At 53.3% G+C, this 11,102-nt stretch overlaps 1 protein-coding gene across 4 annotated transcripts; it reads left to right on the top strand.

Annotated features, from left to right (window-relative positions):
- The first annotated feature begins 85 nt into the window (after nucleotides 1–85).
- Nucleotides 86–10,216, top strand: RGP1 (RGP1 homolog, RAB6A GEF complex partner 1). 4 transcript variants are annotated; one of them, XM_030467822.1, is made up of 9 exons: nucleotides 86–269; nucleotides 799–938; nucleotides 3,463–3,599; nucleotides 3,955–4,038; nucleotides 7,604–7,753; nucleotides 7,834–7,980; nucleotides 8,345–8,472; nucleotides 8,699–8,876; nucleotides 9,096–10,216. In XM_030467822.1, the coding sequence occupies exons 2-9, from the start codon at nucleotides 823–825 to the stop codon at nucleotides 9,317–9,319; spliced, it is 1,164 nt and encodes a 387-aa protein (XP_030323682.1). In that variant the 5' UTR covers nucleotides 86–269; nucleotides 799–822; the 3' UTR covers nucleotides 9,320–10,216. The 4 variants fall into 4 exon arrangements, with proteins under 4 accessions (XP_030323682.1, XP_030323680.1, XP_030323679.1 ...); XM_030467820.1 differs by having other exon boundaries at nucleotides 195–317; nucleotides 797–938; XM_030467819.1 differs by lacking the exon at nucleotides 86–269 and having other exon boundaries at nucleotides 507–938.
- The last annotated feature ends 886 nt before the right edge of the window (nucleotides 10,217–11,102 follow it).

Raw genomic sequence — 11,102 nt, 5'->3', positions numbered from 1 at the left:
CGCGCGCGCACGCCCCCGCCGAGCGCGTCCGGAAATGCGGGACCCCGCCCCGCTGCCGCCGCCACCTGACAGCCCCGGGGGGGCGGCCCTGCCGAGCGCTGCCGAGAGAAACCCGAGTGTTCCCGAGTGCTACCCGAGAGGTGCCGAGCGAGGCCCGAGTGTTCCCGAGTGCTACCCGAGTGTTCCCGAGCGCTGCCCGAGCGTTCCGCAGCGTTTCCCGATCCCCAACCGAGGCGCTCGGGAAAAGCTCTGAGAGGAAGCCGGGCCTGGTGTGGCGCGGGGTGGTGAGTGGGACTGGAGTGGGGGCCTGTGCGGGGGGCTCTGCGGGGCCCTGGCCCCTCTGGTCGGCGATTATGTTTGTGTGTATGCCGTCGCGGCCGCCCCTGAGCCCCCGGAGCAGGGTGTCAGGGGTGTCCCTTGCCCCCTCACACCTATGTCCTGACCTCCCCCCGCACACCCCCGACGTCTGCGTGGTGCTGGGCGGGCGGGGGGAGGGTAACTGCGTGTGCGGGGCCAGGGCTGTGCGTGTTTCCCCCCGCTGTGTTTGGAGCTGGGGCTGTCTCTACTCCCTCCCCTCCACAACCTCCTGCCCCGTGTGTGGCTGTGGGTCTGTGACAGTGCTGTGTGTGCAGGGTCAGGGCTGTCCCTGCCCCCTGTACGTGTCTGTGTGCCGTGTCTGACCCCCCCCCGTGTGGTTGTGCCCGGCCTGGCTGTCACCATGCCCCCGCTGTTACAGCACCCAGCCCTCTCTCCATGCCTAATTGTTTTGGGTGCTGTTTGTGTGTTGTTTTCTGGCAGGTGTGCAGCAGGATTGTCCAAGCCATGATCGAGGTGTTGGCCAAACTGGGCCGTGGGCCTGTCTTCCTGGCTGGGGAAGTGTTGGAGTGTGTGATCACATTCACCAACCCATTATCTGCCACCTCTACCTCCGCCAGCAGGTATGGCAGGCTGTGCCAGTGGGCCCTTCTCTCCACCAAGTTCCAGAGGGACTTCCAGGGTTCCCTCTCTCTTGCCTTGACCAGCCAGATGTAGTCATGGTGGGGCTGTGAGACAATGGTGCCAGCTCAGCCACTGGTGACTCCCCTGCCCGAGGTAATCCCTTAAGGGTGCTTTGCTCTTTTAGGGATGAAACAGAGCTAATGATGCTAGTTCTCTAACCCCAAAAAGGAGATCAGGAAAAGAGCATGCAGTTAGAGATGTTCTTAACTGCCCCTCAGGTGAACTATTCTTGACAGGGTCACTGCCAGAAAATGAAGATAAACTGGCTGTCAGTGGGATACCTAGTTGATACACCAGGCTGACAGTCTCACGGGGCAGCATCCAGATAGCATCATCATTTCCTATGTTTGTGGAGGGAGCTCTCACCGTCCAGCAGATATGCCCTGACATATCACTGTGTTCATGGCCTGCAGTGCTGGCAAGCAGAGGGGTAAGCATTGCTTAGAGTCACGAAGGTGCAGCCTTCTGTGGCAGCATTCTGTGTGGCTCAGCCATTGAGTGCTGCATCTCCCCATATCATAACCATGCACAGAGTAAGTGTTGTGGAAGCATGAGAAGATGGGAGCTTCCGATACTGGCTCACAAGGGGTGACTCCACATGATAAGTAGTTGCCCAAAGCCTCCATGTCCGCTGAGTGTGTGGCCTTGTCTGATTCTCCAGGGGGTGGAGGGTGCTTTCTCATCTTAAGCCCTTCCTGGGAAGTGTCTGTTTCCAGCCCTGTCAGCATTTTCTCATCACCAGTAGACATTTCACACATTGTTTTGGTGGAACCGTTTGCAGGCTCAGCAGCAGCAAAGCAGCCTCTTGTATTACACCTGTAGGGCTTCTTTGTTTATCACCTCCCTTAGCTTTTCATCTTTTCTTCCTGGTTCCTCTTGCCTGCTGAATTCAGCTTTCAAATTCATCTGCAGTGTAAGCATCCAGCTTTCTGGAGTTTTTATCTTCTGTGGTGACAGAGCTTTTTTTCCCACTTCCAGAACATATCGAACTCAATTGCAGCACTGTTAAAGGGAGCTTTGTTTGGGAACTTGATGTTTGTCTTGGTCCTTAAAAAAACCTTCTACTGGGAAGAGGAAGCTTTTTAAAATAAAAAAGCAGATGATAAAAATGACAAGACCTGGCTAAGTCATATGAATGGCGACAGCAGATAGGTTGGTGTTTGGAAATTGTAGCTGTGGGTTGCGTAAAGGCGGGACACAGATCAAAGCACAGTCAAGGCACCAGGCAAATAGACCTGTCGGGGACTCTTGGGAGCTACAGGAGTTGTAGGGAGAGGTGAGAGAGGAGGGAAGGGACCTCAGCACCAGCTCAGGATCCTTCTGTGCCCTGTCAGCTGGACAAGCCAGACCTGCTGGTAGGGAGGCATATGCAAATTTTGTTTGAGCATCTGCTTAAAAAACAAAATCCAGTGGCCTGTTGTTCTGCAATATTGAAAATAGATAGGGAAATAAAAAAAAAACAACAAACATTAAAAATAGAGTGTTAGGAGGTAATGTAATAGTGCTAAGCTTATATAAAATAAGTAAACATTGCCTCTTGAGCAAGAGCATTTCTTTATTTCTGTCTAGCAGATACCTTACGACAGAAAACCTTAAGGCAGTCTTTATGGAAAATCTGTTCTAGTACTGCTGAAGGCACAGAACGGGAATTGTGGGGTTAGAGGTAACTTGGTAGAGTAAGCAATGTGTGTTTGGGTAAGGGCAGCCAGCACATACATACAGGAGATCAAATAGCACATTAGTCAGCTGGAATGAATGCAGCACGCCTTTTCTGCTGGTTTGTGTAGACATTTAACTGCTCTGATGTGTCAGACTGGGAGATACCCATGTGCCACAAAAAAAAAAAAAAATAATCCCTGTGTGCCACCTAAAACTCCAGTGTCAGTGCTTACTAATCAGATCATGGTGTTAGAAAACACGAGATGAACCATATTCTAGTAGCTAAATGAACGAGACCACTATTGAAATGAAAACAGATTATTGTTTTGGAAACAGAAAGGTGACAGCCATGCCACGGGAAATGCCCTGTGGCATGAGGTCATAGGGTCATAGCAGAGTCCAAACCATGAAACTGTTTTTTTGTGATGGATGCAACCCATTCTTGTGGCTGTACAGAGAGGGGGCAAAAGAACACCATTGCCTCCCCTGTAGCTATCAATGAATATCTTGCATCACAGGGAGAAAATAGGTCCTATAAAGGACCTCTTGATGTTGGTGAGGGGAACAGTGCAGTGGGTTGGGAGGATACCTGTGCCCTGCCTGCCCTAAGGAGCATGGAGCTTGGAGCATCCAGGTGCCATGAACCCGAGCTGCTGTGACACGTTGCTTTTGGGTCTGCCCACTTCTCTGATAGATGAATTGCCACCAAGGCTGGCTCGGAGTGCTGCTCTGCATGTCACTTCATCCTTGCTGTAGCGTGAGTTTAAAGTGTAGACACAAAGTGTTGCTTTTCTTTGCTCCCAGTGAGATGCTGGCGTGGGCCAGTGCCCAAATCCACTGCCAGTTCCACACCAGTGAGAACCGGGTGGCGCTCCCTCCCTCCGACGGCAGCAAGCACGATGTGCAGGCAGAGAACGAGACAGTCTTTGTCCCCAACAGAGGTGAGTGCTACTCCTGTCACCCTGGGCAGGGATGGTGAGAGCACAGCACGCAGGGGGCAAGCACTCTACAACGTGTCTGGAGGGCATCGAGGGGGAGGTCAGTCTGTGGTGCTGTTCTTGTGTGAGTCCCTGGTGATGGCTGCTGCAGGGCCTTGTTAATGCTGGGATCACAGTGGCACCAGCTTGGAGTGAAACGGGAGGGTTGCCTGTCCAGCTGTTCTTGGAATGTCTCGTGATCTGACCACAACATGAGATGTTTCCTCTTTGTCCTCTTCTCCCCATGAAGCTAAGGCCTGGCTGCCCTTGGCATGGCCCAAGGCTGGGCAGCATTCATGTGGTTTTTCTTCTCTTCCAGGAGAGAGGGGACAGTGTATCCTGTCCACCCCACCGAAGATTCTCTTCTGTGACTTGCGGCTGGATCCCGGGGAGTCAAAGTCCTGTGAGTCCTACCTTCTTTTCCCCTGCTCAGAGCCCTCCCCTGGGGAGCCCTGCTTTCAATCTAGCTTTGCAGACCGGAGTGCTTGCAGAGGGGAGGTGCTTTGCAGGGAGCATGAGCGCTAAAGGAGTTGCCCGGAGTCTGCGCTCCACTGTGTGAGCGCTGTGTAGTGCAACATGTCCCTCAGCCCTGCCCCTGGCCCCTGTCCTTTGCCACAGGTTGGTTGTGTAGCTGCGAGGCATCAAGCGTTTTGAAATACCTGGCTGCAGCTGAAGCAACAGTTGCACACACCTACTGCCTTTTTCAGCCACACTGGAGTATTCTTGGGATTTAAGCTGGTGTCCTCTGAAGGTCTCTGCTTCATCTTCAGATTGTGGCTGTCCCAGAGATCACAGAGTTTTCTGCTTGTTGTAGTTTTCCTGCTGTACAAGTGAGGAGGAAAACTTCTCATTTTCTCTGCTCTAATGTCTCCGTGTCACCAAAGCCATCAATATTTTTTTTCAGTTGTTCCCCTTCAAGCTCTCTGTCATCACTACTTTCCCTGTTGCTGTTCAGAGAAACTTTCATTCTTTTCACAAGGAATTTTCATCAACTCATTTTCCTTGTTCTGAGCAGCTTCATCTACCTGAGTTGACAGTGACAGCTGTGAAAACCCAAGTATGTGCTGTTGTCTCTCAGGGGGTGGCTGCATCACCCAGCCTGTCAGTTCATGTGGGATCTCATTTGTGTTCCAGCAGTTCATGCTCCAGTAGCAACACAATGTTAAGCACTGCAGGCTGCACATAGCTTCCTCTGGTTGTCCTAGGGATCTTCTGGAAATGGCTGAGGGCACCCTCTCAAGTCACAGAGGAAAGGGAGTGAGGTGGCAGTGCTGGTGGTGGAAGGAGCTCAGCTGGAGCTTTGAGCTCTGGAGCTGAGCTGCAAGTGAGACCAATTAGCCACAGGCTGTGACTTGCTGGTTTTGAAGCTGGAATCTCCTGCCTTTCTAGGCCTGGAGGAGAAGGCGGACAGGGCAAGACCAACCTGGCTTTGGTTCAGTGGTGAGCAGGGTGGCGCTGCCCTGTCTGGGGCTGCGTCTCCTGAGCTGCAAAGCCCATCATCAGAGCATGTTTAGTTACTTAATATTCTACAAGAGCGTGCAGGACAAAGGAGCTGGCCCTGCTGCTCCAGTGTCATGGTCCCCTGTGCTTTCTGAAAGTCGCCATGCCAAGCAGGAGGAAGAGGCAGAAATCCACCTGGATTCTCCTGCACTCCTTGCTGCTCCTCTCAGGTGTGGGACTGGAAGCTTCCCTTCCCCTTTTCCAGGGCCATCTCAGGGATGATGCTCTGGGAAAGCAGATCAGTGTCAATCTCCAGGTGTCTGGGATGGATTGAGAGTATTTCCTTCTGAGCTGGCTTTGCAGGCAGAAGCTGTTCAGCCCCCAGCTAAGCCAGTGACAGCCTGCCCTTCCCAGGGGTATTGTATTCCCTGTGTGTGTCCGCCCTGCCACTGAGTGACACTGGCACAAGCAGCCTGTGCCTGCAAGGGACACAGACTCTTCTGCACTTTCAGGTTCCTTGGGTGTACCTTTCCCCTTCTGTGTGTGATGCACACATCCGTTGTGGGTGTCACATGGGATGTTGCTTTGTGTGGCACTGTGCTTTTCAGCACTAAAACCCTTGTGTCACAGTCCCTGTGCTGCCAGGCTGCTCACACTGAACCTGTTGGCATGCACTGGGGCTCCTCTCACGTGAGATTGCAGCTGGCACTTTCGCAGATCATTCCTGGGGGCTCCTGCCAGCTCCACAGAGGGCAGAGTTGAGGCTGTGTGGGTGTGTATCTTAATTCTTCATTTCCTGTTTTTCAGAAGTTTTGAGTTTTGCTACACAGTTTGGAAAGGAAAAAAAAAACCCAACAAAAACCACCAAACAAAAACTGATGAAATCTTAATTCTGCTTCAGCAAAGAAATGTGTTACTAAACTGTAGCCAGAGCTGGCACATACAGCTGAGGTGGTGTCAGGCTGTTTCTTGATAAAATGCCTTGTTTTTATTTGCCAGCCAGCATATTCCCCAGTATCTTCCCTTTGTTATGGTGCCTATATGCTGAAGCTGACTCACCTCCCATTCACTTGACACGCTGCCCGGACAGAGCTCTTTAAATTTGTCACCATAACACATTTTCTGAAGTCCTCAAGTAATTTCTGTGGCTGCTTTTGCCACAGGTTTTGTAATACCTTCAAGTATTTGATAGATCACAGAGAAGAGAGGAAATGGAAGCAGTCTGGACAGAGACCAGGAGCCCAGCCAGAGGGTAGAGTGAGTGGGTAAGGAAGGCATCCTTAGCACCAGGAATGTGTTTCCTTGTGGGATATATACGGAATCTGGGTCTTCCTAAGCCAATTAAACCACCCATCCTCATTGGATGGTGGTGGTCTCTGCTCAGATGACCTTCCCTGGGCATAAAGTTCTTTGTGACCTGTCTTGTCAAGCCTGGTACAGGAGGTTACAGCAGTCTGCTTCCTCTCTTTGAAATACCTCATTTTCTCCCTGTCAGGACAATTTTCAACTTTATCAGCTCCCTGGTCCAGACAGGACAGCTTTTGTCTTTTAAGGTGTGACAGCCTGTGGACATTACACGCTAGCAGGGGCTTGTTCTTCCTAGCAGTTCTGTTATTTTAAATCTAGAAGTTATATTTAAAATCCTAGCTTTTAATCTAAGCCTCACTGTTTAGGATGTGCCTAACACAGAGAAGGATCTGTGGTTTCACAGCAGGATACTGCCCTTCCTCTGTCAGGGTGTTTCTGCGTCACGGTGTGCAAGCCAGAGAGGTGGAGGCTTTCCATAGTTTGCTGTTTGCTTCGTTCTTGTTATACAGTGTGTGGTTTGGGAGAACTACAGAAGTGTTCACACTGCACTGAAAAGATCTGGGGTTTGTGTGGTAGCCAAGGGGCTTGCAAGAGGGTTGATGATGGTGTAAAGCCAGGCCCTGGCATACCTGAAGTCTCAGAGTCAGAGAGGCTTTGTGGTCTAAGTCATCAGTCTGTCGTGGGGGTTTCAGCATGGGTTGTTGTGAAGGTCTCTTTAATTGTTTCTTGGCTGTTCAGACACGGTGCTATGGAGAACAGCACAGGAAGAAGAAACTAATTGTTGTTGTGTGAAGTGAGTCTCAAAAGAGCCCATGAGGAGCTGATGGGCACCTCCTGAGGAATCTGCAGTATGTGACCGCATCCCCAGAGCGCTGTCGGAAGGAAGGGCACAGAAACAGATCCAGGTTGAACTCGTGATGCACAAGTTTAGCTCTCGTGTGTTTGTGTTCCTGGGTTTTTACATCTCTCACATTCTTTCGAGGCAGGGTTTGTGTGTGTGGTTGTATGTGCTGGAAGCAGTGTCTGGATGACAGTGTGTGCAGTGTGAGGAGCAGAGTGGTGGTGCAGGGAAAGGGGGGGGATCTGCTTGGCTTTGCGATGGGAAAGGAGACAGAAGAAAGCACCAGGCACTGTCCTTGACTCAGTCCTGCTGCTGGTCCTGACTCAGTGCAGGGACCATGGGGGCCTCAAGACAGCAATCTTTCCTGCACTCCTTGCAGATGCATACTGTGAGACACTGCCCATAGATGGACCCCCTTCTTTCCGGGGACAGTCGGTGAAGTACGTGTACAAGCTGACCATTGGCTGCCAACGTGTCAACTCCCCCATCAAGCTCCTGCGTGTGCCCTTCCGTGTCCTTGTGCTGCAGGGTAAGGCCACACGCTGCCCTCCCTGCAGACACAGGCCTGTCGTCACCCTTGCCCCACTGATGCTCTCACCTTCTCCCCAGGGCTGAAGGACTACCAGTTCCCACAGGATGAGGCCGTTGCACCCTCAAACCCCTTTCTGGAGGAGGAAGAGGGCTTGAAGAAGGACTCGCGCCTTGCTGACCTGGCAACAGAACTGCTCATGGTGGCCACCTCCCGACGCAGCCTGCGTAGGTCATATTCCCAGCTTGGATCCGCTGTCCTAACCTGGCCATGAGGCTCAGCTCAGGGCTCGCTGAAAAAAATCTCTTCCCGGCAAAGCGAAACTCCCAATGTGGCTGTGGAGCAGCTCCATCGGGGCCCGCTTGGGGCAGAATTTCCCATGGGCTCCTCCCTGCCAGGCTCAGGCTCTTCCTAATCCAGCCGCAGACCCTCTCCCCGGCAAATCACGGGCAGTGCATGGTTTGCTCTGGCTCAGGTTGAAGCTCACTGCAGGCAGCAGGTGTGGGGTCATGTCTGCTGGGCTCTGTGATGAACCCAGAGCACTGTATGGAGCAGCTCTGCCAAAACACTGAACCCTTTCTTGCTCCACAGACCTGTACAACATCAGCAACACTCGTGGGAAGGTGGGGACGTTCTGCATCTTTAAGACTGTGTATAAGATTGGAGAGGATGTCATCGGGACCTTCAACTTCTCAGAAGGAGACATCCCGTGTCTGCAGGTTAGTGCTGGCTTTGGGTTCACTGTGGGGAGAGGCAGGGATTTGGAATGGGGGAAAGGACTGGGGTGGCAGTGGGTGGCCATAGGGTTTCTAGTGGGACCCAGCTGGGTTCCCCTTGGGGAATGAGGTGGATAAGGACTCTACTTCTGAGCTCGTTTGGGAAACGAGCTTTGTGCCAGGCCTGTGTGAGGCTGTGACAGTAAGCACCTTGTCGATTGCCCTGCAGTTCTCGGTGAGCCTGCAGACGGAGGAAAGCATCCAGGAGGAGTTTCAGCGCCGGCGAGGGCAGCCCGTCTCCTTCAGCACGCATGCCCGCCACCAGGAGTCCTGCCTGCACACGGCCCAGAGCAGCTTCAGCCTGCCCATCCCGCTCAGCTCCACCCCGGGGTTCAACACCAACATCGGTGAGTGGCCACCAGGGGAAGGACACAGCCCTGCTTGTCTCTGCGGGGGCCCTGCCATGGCCCCAGCCCCTGTCCCCGTGGTCAGCAGGGCAGTGTCCTGTGGGAGGGAGCTGGCCCACTCGAGTGGGCTTATACTTGCCATGACTCCTTGCCAGCACTGAGACAGATGCTGTCCCTCTCCCTTGTGGTGTTGGCTGCTGATGCCCCTCTTTCCCACAGTGTCCCTGAAGTGGAGGCTGCACTTTGAGTTTGTCACCTCCCGGGAGTCAGCAGGGACTTGCCTGCTCCGTGGGAGCCAGTCGGAGGCCATCACCTGGACTGGGGTGGAGCAAATGGATGTAGACACATTCAGCTGGGACTTGCCCATCAAAGTTCTTCCCACCAATCCCATCCTGGCTTCCTATGTATCTCAGTTCTCCAGCACCAACTCCATCACCATCTGAAGTGGGGAGAGCTGGGAGACACCTGCTGGTGCTGCTGGTGGGAATGGCAGGCAGGACTGTCACCAGTGTGTTATGGGGCACACACCCCAATGTCCCTATAGGTTCATCTGCAGTGCTGAGGTGGGCACTGGGTGAGCGTCCTGCCTGCAGGTTGAGGAGCACTTGCTGCAGTGTCATCCTGCAGCCCTTGGCTGGGAGACGGACCCTTCCTGCCTGGGTGAGGGGCATGGATCCCAGCACTCACTGAAAAGAAATCTGCCTCCCAGGTAACATCCTGATGTGCCTTTGCCCACAGGGGGCTTCCAAGTGGGAAAAGTGCACCCTGCGGAAAGGAGGGTATAGCTCTTCTGGTGCAGGATCATACCAGCCATGGGTTCCTGTATAGAGGGAGCTCACAGGCAGAGATTACTGTCCTGCTGGTGGGGAAGCTTCTCTCCTGCTGTGGCACACATCCTGGATCTTGTGAGGGATGTCTTGTGCACATCTCAGAATGATTCTGTGCACTGAGTTAGGTAAGGGTGGACTAATGGTTAGACTCAAAGATCTTAAAGGTCTTCTCCAACTAGGAAATCCTAGTTCTTTGTGCCCAGCCTAGTGCCCCAGTTACCCTCACCCAGAGCTACCTGGTCTTGGCAGGATGGCACATGGTGGTGGGTGGCCATGCGTGGTGGGCATGATGATGGTGCAGAACTGGGAAGCACTGAGCACCAGGGCTGTTCTCTGCCCATGCTCCTGGGTGTGAAGGCCTCCTGCTGGTCTCGGGATCCCTGGGGAGCTGGAGTGAAGGAGTCCTGTGCTGGGATGGAGGTCTAGACAACCAGCTCCCCACTTCAACCAAAGCTTTCAAAGAGTTGTATTCTACATGTGGAAATGTAATAAATACTCGATTGTGCAAAACTCACCCCTCCCAGGAGCCTTATTCCTACACTATTCCTGTTGGTGGACACAGCCCACCTTGCATGACAGTCACAGCCTGGAGACCTTCTGTTTGTTTAACATCTTTATTGCAAGAACAGAAACATCTACACGAGGCTCTGCACAGCACAGGCATAGCACCTTATGGGGCAGGCTGCCAGGACAGCCAGCTCCACCCTGGCACATACAGGTTGCTTCAGCTCCCTGAACCCAACAGGCTACCACCCACCCCTCCCCACTCCCATGAAGGTGGGATGGGGACCTCCCTGGGGACATCTTCTAGGGGTTCCTTCCAGCTCTGCAGCCCATCCTGGGCTGGCTCTGTTGCAGTGTTGCCCAGAGCTGGCCTGCAGTGCCAGGGACCTCTTCCAGCCCTGGGAGCTGTGGTAGCAGAGGCATTAGTGGTTCCAGAGGTGTGTTGTGCCTCTTGTGCTCTGGGACTGGGGAGGGGCTGTTTGGGGTGCATGGGTTCTGCATGAAAGGCTGTGGTGCTCCCCAGAGAGTTCCCACCAGCTGCCATGCAGAAGCATGGAGGGAGCTGCTTAGCTTGAGGCTGGCTGTGGGAGTACAAGGCTGCAGGTTGATCCGATTCTGTACCCCTTTCTTCAGCAGCTGGCGTTTTTCTGCCCACCTGGAAAGAGATCCTGTGGCATCCACCTTCCCACACTGCATGGGGAGGAGGGCCCTGGTCTGGACTGGGAAGCTGAAGGCAGAAGCAAAGCTGTACCATGGCAGTGCTGGGGTGTAAATGTTAATTGATAACCACAGTGTGTGGATAGTGGTTTCTCTCAAAGATGCCAGCAGTGACATCTCTACGGGATGGGGCAGGTCTGGAGCATGCGGGAGGTGTGCTCTGGAGGCAGGAGGG

The sequence above is a fragment of the Calypte anna genome, chromosome Z, assembly GCF_003957555.1.
Source record: "Calypte anna isolate BGI_N300 chromosome Z, bCalAnn1_v1.p, whole genome shotgun sequence".
Classification (NCBI taxonomy): domain Eukaryota; kingdom Metazoa; phylum Chordata; class Aves; order Apodiformes; family Trochilidae; genus Calypte; species Calypte anna.
This window is presented reverse-complemented; position numbering and strand designations above follow the sequence as displayed.